At 40.7% G+C, this 22,198-nt stretch overlaps 1 protein-coding gene across 1 annotated transcript in view; it reads right to left on the reverse strand.

Annotated features, from left to right (window-relative positions):
• TGFBI (transforming growth factor beta induced) overlaps positions 1-7,663 on the reverse strand; it is a 270,562-nt gene extending 262,899 nt beyond the window's left edge. The window contains exon 1 of the mRNA XM_044069218.1: positions 7,461-7,663. Within this exon, the coding sequence (XP_043925153.1) occupies positions 7,461-7,579 (119 nt within the window). The 5' untranslated portion in view covers positions 7,580-7,663. The remainder of the gene's footprint in view (positions 1-7,460) is intronic.
• Between the last annotated feature and the right edge of the window lie 14,535 nt (positions 7,664-22,198).

The raw sequence follows: 22,198 nt of genomic DNA on the forward strand, positions 1-22,198 counted from the left end.
CTGGGTGGAAACTCCCAGATATGCTCAGAGTTAGTCCAAAATGACACAAAATACACTGAACCCACTGAAATTGCCAACATTCTGGCAGACAGGTTCAGTGCAAATTTCTCCTCCCCCTCCCCCCCAAAAGGAGAAATAACTATCCCAGCAGAGTTTAGCCTCCCTAACATCTCAGATGCCCAGGTGAGAGCCACCCTCTCTAAAGCTAAAAACACAGCATCAATGGGACTGGACGGTGTCCCGGGCTTTGTGCTACATGAACTCCAAGAGGAACTAAACCCACACATAAGGCTGCTGTTTAATCTTAGCCTTACTACAGGATACATACCCAAAGAGTGGCGTATGGCAACAGTGGTCCCACTTCACAAAGGCGGTGCTTCTACAGACCCTGGAAATGACCTCCCCATAAGCTTGACGAGCCTGGTCTGCAAAGCTATGGAGAGGATCATTATGGAACTCATAAACAATGACATTGGGGACCTACAGACATTGGATCCTACCCAATTTGGCTTTGTCAAGGGCAGATCCTGCCTTTTGAACTTGGTCGACTTTTTTGAAACAGTCACTAAGGCCATTGATGAGGGTAAGGCAGTTCACACAGCCTACCTTGACCTTGCAAAATTCTTTGACACAATACCCCACTCGGGCATCATAGACAAACTCACCAGCTTAAATGTAAACCCATATGTCACAAGATGGGTTGCAAACTGGCTCATGGAAAGAACCCACAGGGTCAGAGTTGCTGGAGCTATGTCAGACTCTAAGCCAGTCACAAGTGGTGTCCCACAGGGCTCGGTCCTGGGACCCCTCTTGTTCGGCATTTATTTTTCCGAGGTACAGGCAAACATAGGAGGATTGTGGCTGACAAAGTTCGCAGATGACTGCAAACTGGGCGCCATAATTGATACTCCAGTGGACACAAACATCCTTCAGAGAGGCCTCATAGAAACGGATAATTGGTGCCAGAACCATGGCCTTAAGCTGAACGCCAAAAAATGTATAGTCATACCCTTTGGGAAAAACAAGGTACCCACAAATTACCACATAGGTGGTAATCCATTAAGTACGGAAGAGGTAATCAGGGACCTAGGGACCCAGGTTGACAGTAACCTCTCATTTGACACTCACATTGCCAAAGTGGTTAGGAAGACCTTCCCAATGATTGAGTACAATGCCCCATTTGGGATGTATCTTACCCGACACCTGCAGCAGTTGGAAAGACCCCAAAAGTTCCTCACCAAGAGGATAAAGGGTCTTAAACATATGTCATATGCTGCCCGACTGAAAAAGCTCCAGCTCTATTCAGTCGCATACCGCCTACTCAGAGGTGATCTGTGCCTGACGTACAAGGCCATGTCCAATCCGGAATTAATGGACATGCTCCACTTCAGAAAATCCAAATCCATCAGAGCCACGAGAGCAAGAGACTTAAACCTCAACACAGAAATAAATAGGATGTGCTGGAGGGACAAATTCATAACCCAGAGGCTCCCTAGACTCTGGAACAGAATCCCAATCCATGTTAGGCAGAGCCCCTCACTAACTCTATTCAAGAGAAATCATGACGAGTGGATGGGAGATCGTAGGTTTACCCCGGGGTCATCTCTGTGTCACTACTAGACAGAGGCACAGTAAACTAAACCCTAAATGGGTGTAATATTCTCATCCTAAGGGGTGGTGAAAGCCACACACACTCTAGCTAGGCTTATAAATGCCCTAGGGCAGATAGCCTAGTACGAACCTATGAACCTATGAACCTATAGGAATATCCCTACACTGAAATTCTAGAAAGAGACACCTAGTATTTAGAGATGTTTGCAAAACTGTATGCAAGGATTCATTATCTTAGGAAGAATGTGTTACAAGAATATTTACAAAAATGTGTTACATGTAAACGATTACTGAATTTATAATTCATAACCCAGAGACTGCCCATGCTATGGAATAGACTTCCCATACATGCCAAGCAAAGCACCTCACTGGCCCTCTTCAAGAGGAATTTTGATGAGTGGATGGGAAATAGAAAATTCACCCCAAGGATCACTCCAGTGGCTTTACTCGACAAAGGCACTGGGAACTAAGGTTGGGTGGCACAATGCCAGGGTAAACCTATGGGCTAGGCTTATAAAGGCTCCAGGTCCATTAGCCAAGTACACACCTATGAACCTATGAACCTATAATTGTTTTGGAAAAGATAATACAATTAGGAATACTATCCCTTTAGACTTCACCCGTCTCATAGAGGCAGGTACCGCTTTACCTGATGCAAAAGTTTCATCAGTGAGACACATGTTTAATATTAAATGTAGACAATGGCATTTTATTTATTTTATCATTGAATATATGTTTATGGAATTGATATTACAATTAATAAATAATTGAGCTCCCGCTAAGTAAGCAGTAAACTTACACATGAAAGAATTGTGCAACCGCATAGAACACAATACAATAAACAGCACAGATCTTCAAAACAAACATCTTATTTAATTGAAAAATAATGAAAAATCTATCAAAGGAAAAGAAAAGTTAATTATTGTACAAAGAGAGATGGAGTCCCAATTATTTCCCAAAAGAACCATATTTGACTAGTGGCCCTGAAACCAAAAGATTGTGTATAGTGAGATCGGATGGGAATAGAGCAGACATTCTCAGCTTGCTCTCCCTCAAGTGAGGGAAATAGAATGTATATGTGATTTATGCATGTGTGTGTGTGTGTGTGGGGGGGGGGGGGGCGTGCCATTATCACACTTGAATATTCTGCACTGGGGATTTTGGAACCTACTTTGAACACATAAATTCCCAACAGAATAAGAGTGCCTTGGGGAGAGCTACTCATGTGAGTGGGTAGTACCCTGTCATTGTTCCCATTCAACATTAAACTCTAGAGCAGGAAATGAGATGCATTAAGGAAGATAGATACATGCAAATTCAAAAGATCTGAGTATTATGATAATGATGATGATAATGATGTTGTGTGTGTATGTGCATGTGTGTGGGTGTGCGTGTGCGTGCGTGTGTATGTGTGTGTGTGCGTGCGTGTGTGTGCATATGTGTGCATGTGTGTGTGTGTGTGTGTGTGTGTGTGTGTGTGTGTGTGTGTGTGTGTGTGTGTGTGGTGGCATATTAGCATCAGCAAGACATATCAAATCTCTTATTCAAAACACTTTAAAAATGTGTTTACTTCTCTCCCTTCCTCAGGCATTGTGGTTGAATGTCACATATTATACTGATTTCTCACTGAGAATGTCAAGAGGAAAGAGACTGAAGAACCAAGAGGGTACATACCGTTGCTTCCCAACACTGAACACAGAAAATGTATGACTTTAGACTTCGTCTGCTGTTTTCTTAACCAACATGTTTGAAGCCATTTTTTGTCATGTCTTAGGTCAGTGATAAGGTAAAGAAATACCAAAAATGCATTAAATAAGTAAATCACATCTTTCGGTTTTTCATCTCTATATGTCTACCTCTTAAAAAGCATGCTAATGGTATCAGCTAAAAAAGTGAATTTGTAAATAAAGGAGCAGTTTTGCTGCATAGTTCCATATATGGGAAACTATGGAGAAATTCAAGATATTTAAAGATATATAACCTGTTGTACTAACTCAATGAAAAATGTATATATATATATATATATATATATATATATATATATATATATATATATATATATAGATATAGATATGTAGAGAGACGGAGAAAGAGAGATAAACATGTATGGCATACCTACGAGCCAACACTGATTCTGCTATCATGTGCCTTTAGCGCAATGGTGTTTCATAGACGTAAATGTCATCACCATGTAATGTATTCTGTGATCCGGTGGTACTTTTTGGTTTTCCCTTTTCTTCACTATTGTGCAACCATGGAGTTAGTATATATAATTGTAGGGTATGTGTTTGAGGGGGAGTTGTGTTTTTATGTTTTTTTGTTTTTTGCCTCACTGTTTTTCAGTATACGATTTGCAATGAATAGATGAAAGACAGTGCTTTACATTTACATAAATAACCTATGTATATAGATGGAACTGTGGAACAGTGGGTAGCACTGTCACCTCACAGCAAAGGGTCTCTGGTTTGCTTCTATGAGGGGTACCTTCTTTGCTGAGTCTGCATGATATTACTTTTTCATGTGGGCTTCTTCTGGATGCTCTGCTTTCCTCCCATATTCCAAAGATGTGCAGCAGATGGTTGTGATCAAGTAAAATGGCTTTATGCATAAATGTGCATGTGTGTGTGTGTGTGTGTGTGTGTGTGTGTGTGTGTGTGTGTGTGTGTGTGTGTGTGTGTGTGTGTGTGTGTGTGTGTGTGTGTGTGTGTGTAGCACAAAAGCACAACTATGGCAGGGCTAGCAACCCAGTGCTGTGAACACTGGTTCTAGATGACTTTCACTATTCATGTGACATCCTGACTCCCTGCATAAAAGAACTGAAAAAGACAGATTTTCTATGGATGGATGGATATCACTGATACATTCAAAATGTTGTCTTTCAAATATTATACATGAAAGTCTGAAAAACATAGATAAAGTGAAGAAAGGGTCATATATATCATTTATTTAAAACTTTGAAAAAACAAAAGGCCACCTTGCTGCTGATTGATAGTAGATGATAGGTGCAGTCCTTATTTGCTCTTGGGGTGAATCTTCTGTCTTAACTGTTAATCAAATGTGACTATAGTATCTGTAAAGTAAGCTAAAATTCTACTGGGACACAAAACAGGCTAATTTTAAAAGCAATAAAAATATAAATATAAAGGATAATCCAAGTGGTTCTTGACTAAAGGAAAATCAAATCTGCATCAGTATGTTTAGGTGTGTTGAGGGATCAAAGGTATTACAGGCTTTAAAGAATGACCTAAAAAAGTATTTTGTAGTTATCCTTCCAACAGCTACTTCAGAGATCATCCTACTGGACACAGCGGAGATGTTTAAAAGGTCAGTAAGGTCCCGTGAAGTCAGAGTCAGTCATATTCTGTGCCACAGAAAGGTTTCCATTACAAGAATGGTTTCAAATTCTCAGCGGTTTCAATTACTACTACAAAGCAGTGGAAAGAATGTTCAAAATAACAGCTTCATTTATATGTGTTGGTATGACTTTAGAGAACTAATTAAAAAATAAAGCATGAAGCATGCAGTTTGTGCCCAGAATGCAGATGAGAGAGCATAGATATTGTAGTATACTTTTTCAGACTTCATATCATGCAGCATTTAGTGAATACTTACTTGAAAGATAAAGCAATGACACTCATCTCAAGTAAAGAAAACTGTGTCCATCCTGACTGGGATTTTAAGTAATTTCACCTCTGTGTCCTGTCTATCTTTCTGCTCCCCTCCCACACACACATGGTACATAGACACAGAGATATTAATCTTTAACATCAAACAGGTATACAAGAAGTGCATAAGAATTTCATTGCATTCCTTATCAAGTTAGTACTATGACCAGTTTTAATTCTAATTATCTCTAAACATATTGTGCCCATCGTGATGAACAACTTGGCTTGCTAATATTATGTATTGAAAAAATGAAAAAATCCATATAGCTGTTCATTATAAATAAATAGAAAAGTATGACTACTATGCTTCAAAATGTTAAAAGTAAAGGAGCTACTAAAATGAAAGCAGAGATGCTTCCATAGAGTCTGTATTTAGATTACAAAGATAGCACTTCCTATATTATACCACACCCTGAGCTCTAAAATGACTGTCAGACTTAATGACTTACTGTCTAAGTACATGTTATATGAAGCTCTAATTTGAAAACACAGCTGCTATGTCACCCTTGCCTAGGTCAAGAGTCATATGCTGTTCACTTTTAAGTCATCTACTATATATATATATATATATATATATATATATATATATATATATATATATATATATATAAACAAATTGCCCTCTAATATGGTGATATTAACCAGAGATATGACATGTATCTTTTGGTTTTGTGATTACGCTGATCATGATATAATGTTCTAAGATATATCATGTATGTAATGATGCACATGTGAAATCTGCAAACTAAGCAAATTTGAGTAGTTCCAAGTCAGCAGCTCTGATGCTGCACAATAGTGAGCTGAGAGGAAGCAAGAGAAACAAATACAAGGCCAAAATCTTCCAAATCCTACAACATATCCACACTTTGGGCATTGAGAAAAAAATATAAAGCTACCTTGCCCTAAACATATGCAATATATTTACTTTAATAAAAAAATGCAGTTGTCAAAGATTATTTGTGGAGATGATTCACATTCAAGACATAAGAATGTCTTTCACCACAAGTGTGAAACATAACAATCCTTGTTCAGCTCAAAGTTGTGACATATGCAGTATGCATGAATAAAAATTTCTTATTCAGCAGACTTAAAAATCTGTTTCCTCCTCTTCCTTCCTCAGTCATTGTGGTTGAATGTTGCATATTATACTGATTTCTCATTGAGAATGATAACTTTGCTATCTTGCAACTCTTATTTGAAATATGTAGTTATTAATGTAATTATCTGAAAATAAACACACATTTTTCTGAGAAATGACTGATACTTTTCTCTATATCATAGCTCTAATAGAAACAATAGGGGGGATTGAATAGTCATATTTGTATCTATATGTATAGAGAAACACACGTGATCTCTGAACAGACTTTTAAAATGTAATGGCACGATTTTATTTGAACTTGAAGTTCTGCACAGTTAATCTTTCTTTGCAACTTCTAGATACATAATGAGTTATCACATGCGTAAAAGCAAACTAGAAGCAGGTAAAATTTTGTTTTGAGTTAACATGTACTAGAACCCTAGAAAATGAAGGCTAACTAGATCAATGAATGATGACTTTGTTTTATTTATAAAACATTACCCTTGCATACTGTGTCTGCTGACATATTATCATAGGATCATAGGACATTACTAGGCTATCGACCTGGAGGTAATTTTAAACCTAGCCATTTCAACCCAATGTAATACCATAGAATTGCTATTCGATACCCAAGATTGCATTTAGTGTTGACTGCCCATGTCTAGGAGGGTTGTGGGTGATATCCTCTCTAAGAATTTATGGTGCCCCATCCACTTGTCCAGGTTCCTCTTCAACAGTGTCATACAGGTGCTATCCTACACATGAAATGGTAGTCTGTTCCACATACATGCATGATCTAACTCATAAGGAAACATCAATAATCCTTTCCTGTAATGTATCACAGATTATTATAGTACATTTGTATTAGGAATTATACATACATAAATATGTACATACACATATATGTTTGCATATATAAATGATAATATATGTATGTACATATGTGACACACACACACACACACACACACACACACACACACACACACACACACACACACACACACACCCTATGCCCCCACTCAAAAACATGCACATACATTGACACATACACATACAAACGTACAAGTAGCTGTATAAAAAAGGAACACACTGATGCTTACTTACCCATGCTGTCTGCCTCTGATTCGGCTGTGTTGAAGTACTTGTTGGTAGGGAGATTTTACTGGAGAAACACAGCTGACATAGTAAGCAGCTAACAGGGCAAGTAGCATAAACTGCCTCATTTTGTTCTCTTTAAATATGTACCCTCTGGATTCCTAACAGGCTTCTAGGGTGAAGGCAGTTCAGTTGTGCAGCTGTAATAAATAGTGGCAGAGGTTAAAAGGGGCGGAGAGGAACATTTTGCATGCAACTTGAGACTTACTTTTTAGTTGGAAGAGAAAAAAAACTTGAAAGAAAGAGCGAAGAGGGAGAGGACTGACTTCAATGAACAGAGCTCATATTTTAAATGATATACCAACTTCTTTAGTAATACCTATTCATCAGGCACAGATTCAGACAAGTTTAATTGTTTTCTTATTTAGAAACAAAGAAACTCATTTCTTTTATTTATGAAATGTCTTTGAAGATCTAACATGAAGTGAATGAAGATTTGAAAATTTCTTTTCTGTTTCAGATGACTAAAGTTTTGCTACATATTGGGTGGAGTGCATTACCCCCCCCCCCACCTCCATGTAATTCCAAGTAATACCCACTATTTTTTTTAGTTTTCTTAGTTAACAAATATGTTAATAGTGCTTTTTAACAAAATGCAACTGAAAATTCTACCCATTTTTCTGCTACACTTTTTAGTTACATATGCTAATAAGTATTTTCAACACAACATTAAACGTTTAATAATGTCTGAAATTTTTGAAGCATATATGTTCAGGCAAAAGTACAAAAAATGCTCTACAAAGACTCTGTGTTATTAAATCAGGAATCCTGTTATTTGATTCTTGTATGTTTCTTTAAGTAAAAGCAGACTAGAATGCATATGAAGTACTTGAAGAAGTGGACTGCGTATGAAATATTTTCCTCTAGTGCTAACAAAACAAAAGATAGAAAAATTCCTTATAGCATGGAATAATTTATAATTTCCTCACCTGACAAACTTATTTTAGGAAGCTGTAAAACAAGACAGAGGAACAACGAAATATTTTCATTAAAGCAGATGCCACCAAGCATCACATCAGCTTGCGTCATTAGGCTTTTCCCGGTTAGGGGTGGCCACAGCGGAACTCCGGTATGCTAATGATTGGCAGTAGAATTTCACGTGCTGGCTTGCCAGGCCTAACACACAACCTTCAACGAAGGAACGTCCATTCACGCATGCCACCACACAGACGCTCTAACTGAGAATCGAACGGGCATTATCTAACTGTGAGGCGACAATGCTACCGCAGCACCACAGCTTGCAAGTGACATGTGTAAAAAGTTGTGGCCTCTTCTTTGCTTTTCATGGCTGGGAAGGAAGTGGGTGTTAATAACCAAATTAATTACTCTGACAATGTGCTAAAGACTGCATTAAATGCCAATTTCTAAATCAAATAATTTATAAACACACACATGCACACACACGCGCGCACACACACACACACACACACACACACACACACACACACACACACACACACACACACACACACACACACACACACACACACCTGGCTTACGCATACAGTTTGCCTGTAATACTTGTTGATACAATTTTAGCCTACAAATCTTCACAGGCTTATGCTTTTCTGAAAAATTCTCTGTCCTATCAAGAATGACATCCTCTGGAATGTATTTTCCTGGATCCAAACTCCCTAACTTGAGGAGTCCTCAAGTGTTGTTTCGTGTATCCTAAGTGTTGCAGGTATATTTTTTTAAGCTTGTAGGATGTTCCTCCTTTACAGTTATGCGACATTGGAGTTAATATATTTAAGTAAGGATGGGAGTGGCAGGGGTTTGTCCCCCTAAAAAAGTAACTTTATCTTCATTATGCCAGCAAGTTATGTGTTGTTCAATAAAATTTACTCTTCCAGTTCACTCATCAGGTGATGTGATGATTTCTTGTATGGGATTAATATGATAATGTATTTGGTCGGTACAAGATGATAATACATTTTCAAGCCCTCCTTTTCTCATTACTAAAATTAGCATCAAAAATTCAAAATATTATGAATGAAAAAATACTGTATCAGTAAGCATCACAAACTTATAAATGTAGTTTTTGGAGGGGTGGTCAAACTGCTGAATTCCATCAATATCTCTTATTCACCCAGGTATTAAGTATACTACCTCTGCAGATATACATACTAAGAAAACATGGGAAAACTCATAAAACATTCCAAGAAGATTTTCTTTGATTGACACTTTTCACATCAATCATCAATATTTCATTTGCTGATGCAATGGAACTCCAGCATTTCAAGATGTGCTTTAGGCCTTTTTCCCTGCTGACTGCTGACCGCCATATCCTATTTGTATTCTACTAGCCTATTTGCTACCCCGCACCAGGATGAGAGCTGACTGAAAGAGGTTGTTACTTAGGGAACCATCAGGAAGACTTTTTTTTTTTTTGCTATTTCATCCTTTCTCTAGGGTGAATGCTTGGCAGCAAGGGCTTGTCATGTCATTAGCATCAGCAAAGGCATGTTGCACACTTCTGGAAGTAACTAAAAACCTATAAAACAGGTATGCATCCTTAAAGCCAGTGATCCTGTGGGGACTCCAGTCTTCCTGGAGGCTCAATCTCAAGAATGTGCACAATGAGTATGTGAACCCCCCCCCCCCTCTTTGAGCAGCTTCATCAGGCACCAGAACTACTATCCGAACTCGGGTCGCCTTTGCCGTAACAGAGGCTTTAACCCTCTATACCACCTGAACTAACCAAGCACAAGACATTTACTTAAAAATGTGTATTTATTTATATTTTGTTGATCGGGTTAGTCCCACTACAGAACAGCTTCTTTTCAGGGGAGACCAGAGGTAGTATTTAGATTGACTAGGGGAAATTTGGCAATGGTACAAGGGAACTTTTCCCTACTCTTTTTGGTAGGTGGAATAAAATGTTTCACATCTACCTGGTCTACACCAACTCAGGCAAATGAGGCCTTGGTCTGACTTCTCATCTGAATGTGCTGACAAACCTAACAGACAGTAGTGTTCCTGGGTGAGCCAGCTAAAGACTCTGCATACAAATGTTTTTCATATAAAAGCATAGCCAACTGTGCAACTTAACCACATAGATAAACTGAAACCAGTCTGCTAGGTTTAGACATTCATACAGACTGGGCAGAGACTCAAGAGAAATGTTTTCTTTTTCTTTTTCCCCCCTCTAGAATCTTCCTTATTCTGTATAGTTAAGCATTTTATTCTTTAGAATTTAACCAGGATTCCATAACTAAACTAGGCAAAAATTATTAGTGAAAATATTCATGTATTTGCAGAAGTCAAAGGTATGCAAAGTGTGCACTTTTTAGTAACATATTAATATCAATGCAATGTAACTTTTATGCATTTCTTTGTACTGTAATTGCATCCCTTAACTTCTATATGGTTTGCTTTTACAGCAACACTTTATTTCGAAGTTTTAGTTTGAATAAATCTTTGAAAATATTCCTTCAACTTTACACTGCAGCACCTTTTATTTGACATAGTATAACACTATCCTTGATACCAGATCACAATTGCAATCTGGTTTGAAAGTATCCTTCAACATTGTATTGCAACATCCTGTATTTGACATAGTATGAAACCATTCCTAAACCCAGATGGCAACTGTAATCTGAGATGGAAAGTCTCATGTTCTTGGTAGCTGGATATGGTTTGCTTAATTATGTCATACAAAGACCGCACTGGTTCTGGAATTCCTACCAACTAATGCACACAAATACGTCTGAAAAAAATCAATAAAAGAAACAGTGGCATTCCTTTAGGAGCCATTTTTCGCAGACATGTTTCAAGGAGCACAGTTTCACCCACATTATCTATTCAATTTTAGCTTTATTGTATTTTTTACACAGAGGATTAGCCTTTTTCATCATTTAACCTTTACTATTTCCATACTTAACATACCTATGCATCCAAACATACATATTTAACTACATTTATATCCACACACTTCACACATATGCTTGATGTAGTTGGCAAATGCATTGGAGGTGGGAGTCTTTTTTGCATTTTTTACAATGATAGGGGAAAAATCAGAGGAAAGCAAGACTATATTTGAGAAGAGCAGATGCAATTCTTACATTACCCATGCAGGTTTCCACCTTCATTAAGTCCTTCAAATGGTAAACTACAGGAGTACACTCTATGCAGAGAGGCAAATGTCTGTTTCAAGCAACTCTTCATCTGCATCAAAAGGGAAATGTCTCTTCCAGGTAATTCTCTCTCTTCTACATGAATATGCCCTCTGCACTGAAGGTCAAACACCTCTTAGTTGTAAGGCTCCAGCACTCTCTTTTAAGTTTCCCCAGCAGATGTTTGCATGCTTTTAACATTTACCCCCGGATTCACGAATCATCCATGTAAGACTTGATAAGTCTTACTCGGAGGCTGCAGTTGAACAGTATGACATCAGCGTGCCATGAATATTCGTGAGGGCACACTGACTCAACCGTAAGTCTTACATGGACCGTGTAGGAAAACAGGGGGCGTGTCTGACTGCAGAGCAGTCTAAATGTCCACCCCCCCTGCAAGGTTTGGAAAAGTGAAATGAAATTACACAAGAGCGAGTCCGCTCAAATGTCCTTGCACCCAACACCACACTCCCTGACATTGTAAACCCCCATCACAGTTATAAAAAGTAAAACGTTAATTTTATTTTTTTAAATTCCCGAAATAGCTGCCTGTATTTGCACGTGTGTGCGCAAGTGTGCCCATTGCTTAGCTGTAGTTAGCAATTCCGACATGGAAGAGCATAAGAAAGAATGTATATGCAAATCACACCAAATAGCAATAGTGTAATGGTAGAGCGCTTGCACAAAGAAGAGGCATTCACTGTTCGAGTCCCACCACTCCCCTTCTATTAATCGCTTGCAGTTAAGCAGCGATTTACCCAGCGCAATAGAGTTTCCCATAGTTTAGTGGTGCTTTACCCAGTACAATAGAGTTGCCCAAAGTGTAAGAGTGCTTTACCCAGTGCAACAGAGTTGCCCAAAGTGTAACAGTGTTTTACCCAGCGCAATAGAGGTGCCCATAGTGAAATAGCGCTTTAACCAGTGCAAAGTGTTTGTGCGGACGTGCGTGCCGCGCCAACCAGGGCACCGTAGGGCACCATGGAGCAACTTAGAGCAAAGTTGCTTAAACGCAGCCACACCCCCTAGCCTGTCTAGACAGTATGAAAATAAAATGAATGACAAGGTTTGAACCCAGGACTGTGCATCATAATCAAAGTACAGAACCACTAAGCCATGACAACTTAGGAGAAACAGCCACTGTTAACATACATATACTTAGTAATGGTAGATTAAGCATTACTAAGCAGGTCTGCAGTCAGCCGAAAATTTTCAAAAATGGCCAATCACAAGAAAGTGTGGGAAATGCGGCATATTTAAGCCCCATAGGCGGGAATACTCGCCATAACTGATTGTAATTCACATCTGCAGTTAGAATGGATGGTGCTGGAGAGGGTACATGCTTCCGAGCGCAACGTTGGGTCATCGAGGAGTCAAAATACATGGTTTGGCTCCTTGTCCACCGTCATGAGTTAAGACTCCTGCAGGGCCAGTTCCAAGGGAAGGAGTACAAGGCAAAGGCTTGGAACCGGTTAGCTCACGACTTCACCAGTGTCACAGGTGTTCCTCGGACTGGTGAGCAGGTCTGCACCACCATGCAGACCTGAAGAGACGGAAGCAGGACCACCTGAACCAATGGATACAGGAGGCCCATGGGATGCAGGATGCCCCACAACTGAGTAGGTAGCCATGGAATGCAGTATGTAAGAATTGATAATTGATTCTGTATAACGGATAGGTATGTCTCAATATCCCTTCATTTACTTTACAGCTGCAGGTGACCGTGCTACGAATCAGCAAGCCTATGCAGATAGGCTGCTAAGGCTGCACCACCAGGCAGGTTAGTGATTATTCTGCATGTATTGTTATATAAAATAGGGGAGAGAGCATGAAATAAAGTGTTGTAGTCCAATAATACAGCCATAAAATGGCCTGAATAAGTCCTCTGCATGTACTGTCAGATAAAAAGGTCAGAGAGCCAGAAAAAGAGAGTAGTAAACCATTAAGAAATGTAACATATGTCTGGAATAATATCTCTGCAGGTACTGTCATATAAAATAAGTGAGGGGGCCTGAAAAAGAGTGTTCTAACCTATTAATAAAGGTATAATATGTCTTGAATATGTCTTCCGTATGCACCATTATAACAAATAAAGGAGTGAGTCTGTGGAAAAGTGTGTAATGTCATTAATAAAGGTCTAAAACCCGGAGTGTGTCTGTGTCACTTAGTGTGAAATGTTGTTGTACCCTTGCATTATACAAATAGTACTGTTTTAAAAAGTCCTGGCAACCCCGAGTTGTGCAGTCCCATATGAATTGGGTGATGGAAGTGCTAGTAGCTGTAAAGCATATATACAGTCCTCAACAGTCAGTTACTGGCTGGCATGCATAAGTAAATCTGGCACACAAGTAACATGTTAATTTGATCCCCAGAAATGTGAGTGTGTGTCAAGAAATGCAGGGTTCTGTACAAATTGATGTGAAAATGTTATGTGAAAACATCCAGTTATGTAGATAAAGAAATATAAATGCAATCAAGGAATATGTAGCAGTAACATCTGCATCTTGGACAGTTAGTATGTCAGATATAGGTCAGGCATATATTGAACTAGCCAAACCCATTACACAACCTAATGCATGGTGGCAAGTGTAATAATACATGTAGGGGATATACACTTGCAGTCATTAGGAATGTAGTGCAGACTAAAAGTAATTATAAGATGTTAATCAAGGTTTTTTTTCTACACCCTACTGTATGTGCATAAACCATGCAATTCCACACCTCAATGGGTATGTGTAATCTTAAATATTTGTTGGGACATATATCCTATTGTTCTATAAATATTTGCATTCATATTGATGCATGTGCCCTGTTCAAACACCACAATCATGGTGGCCTGTTGCTACCATAGGTTCATACTAAGCTAACTGCCCTTGCAAGCCATTTTAAGCCTAGCCAATTATCCCTTGTGAGAATCAAACCCTGGACCTTGTGTTTGTAAGACAAACACCTTAACCATTAGGCCACCCTCCCAACCCAAACCCCAAACATCCCTGCATGCTGTTGGAATATCCACTGTCATTCAATATATGCATGTGTTATGCTTGCTGTTCAACTGTTAGAACCTTGGTGTGTTGGGTTAATGAGAATATTACTGCATGCTGTTACAACTATTCTGGAATGCTGTTGTTTATGTTGTAATTAAACACACCTAATCACAGAATGTATGGGAAAACCGATCAGTGAACCCACCTGTCCCACCTCAGCTGGTGAGTGCACCTGGCACCAGCAGGTCCGGTGCCCAGCCCAGGCTCCCCTCCTCCATTGGTCCTGTGCCACCTTTGGGTGGAAGTGCTGCAGGGGATGGGGCTCGACCCCCATACAAGCGTGGGTGGAGAAGGGCCACCTATCACCCTTTGAAGCATCAGGGCTGTGGTGCGTAGGGAGATCAGTGTTCAGTTGCTGATCCCCTATACCAGCTCAAGGCGAGAGTGGAGCATCTCATGAGTGAGCCTGCCTGTCCTACGCAGCCCCCTGTACAGCCACCCTTGGGGCTGTGAAGGTGCAGTGGTGACTGCCCATGGGTGGGAATCTCAGTTCCACTGTTACCATCTTTGGGGTCATGGGTTTGCGATTTCCAAACATCCGACCCAATACCCAATCAATTGTGTTCACCCACCCCATGTGTCATACACCGCCCCTGTATGCATCTTGTCTGTCTTGTCTGTTTATCTCCCCAACCTACCTCCCCGAACATACCTACTTCCTCTACCTCATTTTCCACTTTCACCTGAAAAAAAAAATGGCAATGTGTACCCACAAAAATATTACGCCCCATACATAGCTGCCCATTTCACCCACATGTCCATTGGACATGTAAACTGATAATTATAATTAGCAGTACAACATACTTTGTTGTCCTCACCCCTCTCCAAGGGGTGGATGGTATCAAAATTCACTCCAAATTTATTGCATATGCACAGCAGTTGCTGGTAAAGAAATGGGCAGCTATCGACCTTCCCTACACCCGTCCGGCACATCTCGAGCTTGTTTACCTACCGTCTGTACCTCTTTGTGCCCCCTTTTTCACCACTTTCCTATCTCCCCATTTTCTTTTCTTTAAAAGAAATTAGCACGAGTGTTAGCGGGAGTAAGCCCTTTTAAGCGGTAGTAAGCAGGTTTGAGCGAGTGTGTGCATGTGTGTGCTTAGCTAAGCATCGCGCAAACCTGCGCAAACCCACTTACAGCTGCTTAAAAGTGACTTAGTCACTCTATGGAAGGCCCCTTGTTCTGCTCAGCAGCAAGAGAAAAGACCTCTGCCAGTCTCGAACCCCAGACCATTGACACAATAGACTGCATGAATTACCACTAAACCACAGCAGACATACAAATAACATGGTGCTGAAATAAATATATCATGCATTACAATTAGGGAATGTAAATGGAAATTAGGAATGGTATAACACATATCCTGTTCTGTGGGTCTTTACCAGCAGTTGTTGTGGAATTGCATGACATGACTGTGAAAAAAGAACTAGCCATCCAAGCAGGGAATAATGTTACAGTAGCACCTTACAAACACCACACAGTATCAGACCAGGATAAATACTGGCAAAGTTAAATAGGGCAGAGGCCAGAAACCCCAACTGTGACTGTTTTACAGGGATGCCCCTGATTTGTAAACAAATGTTAGCTGTGCCCCACTGAATCACTCTGAAAAGTACTAACTTTAGGCAGGCAAGTGTGGAATCACACGTAATGAATAATGTCAATAGGTGAGAGTAGACACTGCTTGCACATCAGAAAAGGTGTAGGTATACATATGCTCTGATTCCCAAGAAAGTCTCAACTGCAATATGTCTGTAATATATTGCAGGTGTAACTCCCTTATATGTACCTTTCACTGAGGCCGTTCAAATATATACCAGAGAGTATCTGAGGCCTGGCAGAGTCAGAAACACACATGCATATCAGTAGTACTGCTGTTACACACTCTGCAATTAGCTTTGGAAGGAGTTCCACAAGCATACCCTTATGTAGGAGTACAACACAGAAATATCACAGGATGTAGCAATGTACTGCTAGCAACCAACTGTGACAATGCCAATGTACCAGTGCTGAAAAGACTGTTGTGGTGCACAGACAAAGTATAATAGGATAACCTCTAGCTACTATCTGGATATGTCTACAGGTGGGAGCTACGCAGACAGACTACTTGCCTTGATAGACTAACAGGTACACAGCAACCCTGTATGTTCAGCAAGACAAACCTCACATGATAATAAAAAATGCTCTTTGCAGTTCTGCACCCCTACCCAAAGGTACAACACACCTGTGTAGTCAGGCAAAATACAGGGTGAAGGTAGGCATACTCAGTACTGAAATATATCCAGTTGTGTTGAGCAGCCTGTGCTAATGTCAACACAAACAAACCACAAACTGTTCAGAAGTGAGTAACGTAATAATTACAGTATAGCAATTCACAAACACTGCATGTGCCACAGGAATACAGTGCACTAACCACATTTTATGGCAGTTAAATGTCTAATTCAGAAAGAAAGTACATACTCCCATGTATCCTGTATTAGCATTTGGAGGGGTGAGTACATGTCTATACTGAGAAGTGTGTACTGGAAGCAGCAACATTCAGGTTTGAGTACAACATGCATATCACCGGCTACAATCCTAGCTTCAGATAAGAGACATATACCAACCTTCTGACTGACAAAACTATGTCCACGGCAAACAAGAATGGGCCCCACCTTGGAAAGCTGAAAGGGCTACACCTACCTAACCTAACATTTTATAGCAGTGGGCTGCAATCACAGTGAGTAATGCAATCACCACACAGCAGGCTGCATGCAATTACTGAATGGTGGGCAGAAACTGGTGCAGAGGCTGTCACATGCACAAGTGCAGATACCTAGAAAAGCAGGCTGTACCTGCTGTCCACACATGCAATAATATCATTGCAGGTACAGGGAGATAGAGAGCGAGAGTGAGAGAGAGACACAGACAGAGACACAGACAACAGAGAGAGAAACAGAGACAGAAACAGAAACAGAGGGAGAAAACCCAAAACAAACAACCAAAAAAAAACTACAAAACTGTAACAGACATGGCAGGGAAATACAAAGGTAAGGTATGTAACTCATATGTATGTGTTGGCATGTAGTAGATGTTCCTGAAGAGTACTCTACACACTGCAAATCATCCATGTGTGGCAGCAGTACATATCTATCTGTATCTCCACATGTGCATAGGGCAAGGGACATATTGCAACTGTTAGTGAAGGGTGGACAGATATCTGTCGTTGAAGGTTGTTATGTGCATATATCTATGTAGGTCGTAGTGTGTGACATAGAAAACAGCATGCAGTGCTGATATATGTCATGTGCTGGTTAAACACTGTGGGACTGATTTGTCAGATCTGCTGTGTTACAGCCAGAGAGGCCTGCTAAAGCTACATGGGCCGAGGACACCCACATGCATTCTGCACAACACTGTGCAATATAATCACATAACTGTACATCCCACAACTGTCACATAAGTGATATCCCCACCATGAAAGGTGGACTGTACATGTGCCTATATGTACATCTATGTGTACAGCAATGGATGTGTACATGTATGTGTATAGATATGTATATATATATATATATATATATATATATATATATATATATATATATATATATATATATACGGATTCACTTCAGAAGATCTAATTGCCAAAATCTCGAACTGCAAATAACTGAAACCAAAAGCTCGAGTTTCGAGCTTCGAACTTCTGAAGAAACCAAAAAAAAAAAAAAAAACTTTACCCCCCCTGGACCCCCCATGTGGGGGGCATCCCCCTCCTTAAATATACCAACTCAAGATCGCACTACAGTGGGAGATGGGAAATCTCCCGTCTTGTGCTATATCTTGAGCAAAACGGGAGATTTCTCATTTCCTGCCAACACCGCAAAACAAATAAATCATTACGTACACACAGAGCGTACAACAATACTTGTCTCTTTGTGCACGTAATGTATTAAGGTAAGTAAAGTCTTATTTCAGAACACTACACACATTCGATTTACTAAAATCTCGATCATATGGTCTCAACCATATGAAATTCGAGATTTCAATCATTCGATTATGTGAAGTGTTCCCATATATACACACATATATATATATATATATAGAGAGAGAGAGAGAGAGACATGGAGCCATATGTACTGCTACAGGTGTGTGGTGACCAAGGCATGGACTGTAGACAAGTGTTGATACTGCAGTGCCATTCCTCCTTTCCAAAACACTGTACCCATTAACTACCACATAGGTAGAGATCTACCCAACACCGAAGGTGTGATAAGGGAACATGGGACACAGGTGGACAGTAGCCACCTCTTTGATAAAGACAGTGCCACACTAGACCTGTAATCTGTCTGTGTGGTATTTGTCATGACAACAGGTGTGTCATCTAGGGAACTATAGGTCAGTGTTCCCCTCTACTCATCACAATACCCTGTGTGGTATGTACCTCACATGACAACTACAGCAGGTGGAAAGGCCACAGACATACCTCACAAAGGCTAATACTGGCTGCAAACAGATGCCCTAAGCAGATTGACTCACAAAACCACATCTAGACTGTATTGCATACCGACCACACAGAGGTGACCTCTGCTGGACATACAAAGGTATGTCACACCCATAGCTGGGTGACAACCACCATGGCAACATATCACAATCCCTGCGGGATACACGCTCTAGGGCCCTAAACCTCGTCAGCTCACTAAACAGCACATGCTGGAGGGATAGATTCCTATCTCAGAGATATGCCATACACTGGAATAGACCACCTAGCAATAGCAAACAAGGCTCCTCATTAGCAGTTGTCATACATACCCCTGATGATTGTTTGGGAGACTGGTAATACACCCCAGGAACCTCCTCTGTGGTTCTGGTTTAAAGGGGCAAGTGAAATCAAAGTACATGTGTGTCAAAGGCCGGGGTAGCATATGGCTAGGCTGCTGTAGGCCCTAGGGCCAATAGCATATTACCTACCTATGACACTATGCACTCACACATGTACTCAATGCAATACCTGCTATGTCAGGTTGAATAAGTGTAACGCTGAATGTGTGCAAGGTCTTTAAAGGTGTGATAGGTTAGTGTGAAGTTGTATCTGACATGGTAGTGTCTATCCTAGCTGTGACGCCAGCAAAAGATGTGTATTGTACTGTTAGGCAGACATAGTAATATGGAATACAATGTGACATAGTTCCTTGTTGACGACCGTGGTGTCTCATTGTTGGCTAAAGCAATACATGTATGCTTAGTGAGTGGTACTGCTGGTGAATCCAACTCCCATATGAACTGTAGTACTACCTGAAGCTGTAGGCCTAAACAGCACAGTATGGTGTGTGTTCACATTGCTTGGAAACACTGTCTTGTGTGTTTCCTGTAGTCTGCATAGAGGACAAAACTCAGGCATAAGGGTTTGTAAGTAGTGGCACACAGTACTGTATGGTACACAGGTAATGCTCATCTGTGTTGGCATACAGTGGTGCGTTGTATGTTTGTCTGATGTGTGTGTAATTATGCCTGTACCATGGCTGCAGTCATATGTGTGTTACAGGGTATACGTGTGTACCCAGCAACATATATACTCTGTTACAGCAGTATGCCACCTATAGTAACAACTGTACACATATGTTAGGCAGGGCTATGGTATCAATGATAGGGTGGTTGACTGGTACTACTGTAACTGTACTTTACATTTATTGCAGTGGAAGACATCTCTGTTCGTGCATTGGCATGATATATACCCCTGTGTTGAGGTTGTGCATTGTGTCACAAACAGTGTGCCGGGTACTGTTGTATAGTGGTATGATATATAGAGTGTGCCAGGCACTGTTAGTCAGTTGTGGCCTGAGAACCAGTAAGTGGTATTGAACATGTGTAACCTCTGACAGTCAAATGGATGGTATATATGTCAGTAAAGTAATATTTTTGGTTAAAGGTTTAAAGTGTGCCACAGGACTTACTCACACATATTGTTCATATCTTTTTCAGCCAGATGGCCCACCAACACAACGCCTCATACACAGCAGCTGAGGAAGATGAGATTTTGCAAAGCCCGGTGCAGCAGTACACAATGCTGTTTTCCCGAAGCAGCCATCACCAGCTGGAGTGGACTGCACTGTGGCAGGATCTTGTTCATCAGGTAAATGACATAGGCATGCATAACTGGACATATGAGCAGGTACACCATCACTGCAGTGATTTAATTAGACATGTCCGATGGCGTGCGTCTGATATCCAAAGACAACAGCTTGCCACAGGTGGTGGGGTGGCCATTCATCCCCCCTCACCAGAGTGGAGGAGCTGCTCCTAAGCATGGTGGCTCCTGGACAACAGCAGCAACAACCTCTGGCATGTTGTCATGGAGGCCGGAGCCACCTAGCATGTTCACATGGAACGAGCAGGTAACATGCCCTATCTGTATACTACAGTTAACTGTATTGTTAGATTATGTCTACGTGAGATTTGTACTGTGTATTTAGCAGTTGTGCTGCCTAGTGTTGTGCAATACTGATATTTGGAATGTTATCTCTACACCTGTGACTGTTGACTGTTGTTCTACTGTAGTTTGGCATACCCACTGTAGCAATGCCACAGTTGTGGCCACTGACGAACTCTCTCATATTCTCGTAGGTCCCTCTGGTGTGACAGCAAGGCAGATGATCCATGCTGGTGAGTGCGGTATAACTGCAACGTTGGTAATGAAATGTGCATGTCATAGGTGAGGTGTAGGCCATGTACATGTAGCACACCTACGCATAATGCATTCATTGCATGTTTGCAGTAAGATGTTGCACAGCTCAGTAATGTCAGTAGCTGCCTCAATGACATGTAATACACAGAGCATCAGACACAAAGCATCAGACACAGTTGTGGCAACACCGTACTGCACACTGGATAGACATAGTTGCAACAGCTGTACACAACATAACAAATTTATCATACGCAGTACACAAAAACATGCTACATATGGCATTACCACACACCCACTGTAAGATCACACTTCAGTATCCCACATGTCATCCACACACACATGATGTACCTCAGGGGTAGAGGCCTATCATGGGGCTGTGCAACACTCTTCAACACATAACAAAGTCACTTTAGGCAATGCTCCCTATTGGGTACCTCACACACCCATGTACAAAGTGGCTGTGTAATTGTGAACGTAGCCAGGGCACTGCAGTTCAGGTACAGCATGCTGGGCGGTGGTCTGTCCCACATTAGTAGCCATGAGTGACCACAAGATGCATGATGATGATGATGGCACATGGTACTACATCCCATCCAGTTACAGTGACCACAGTACTACACATAGCAGTTATTGCTTTGCACCTCAATGTTGTGTGTGTGCAAACATATGCACCAATACACAATATGCATAGCATGTTGTGTGTGTGCTTAGATATGCCAGTATACACAATATGCACAGCAGTCGCCATCTGTGCAAAGTGTCACATATATGTCCTGGAATGCTATTGGGTGTATAGGTCACATGATACACATTGGGTATGTGTGGTGTTTAATGTTGCAGTCATGTAGCATGCCATGTCATGGCTG

Source organism: Protopterus annectens, chromosome 4.part0, assembly GCF_019279795.1.
Source record: "Protopterus annectens isolate FY-2018-M chromosome 4.part0, PAN1.0, whole genome shotgun sequence".
NCBI lineage: Eukaryota > Metazoa > Chordata > Ceratodontiformes > Protopteridae > Protopterus > Protopterus annectens.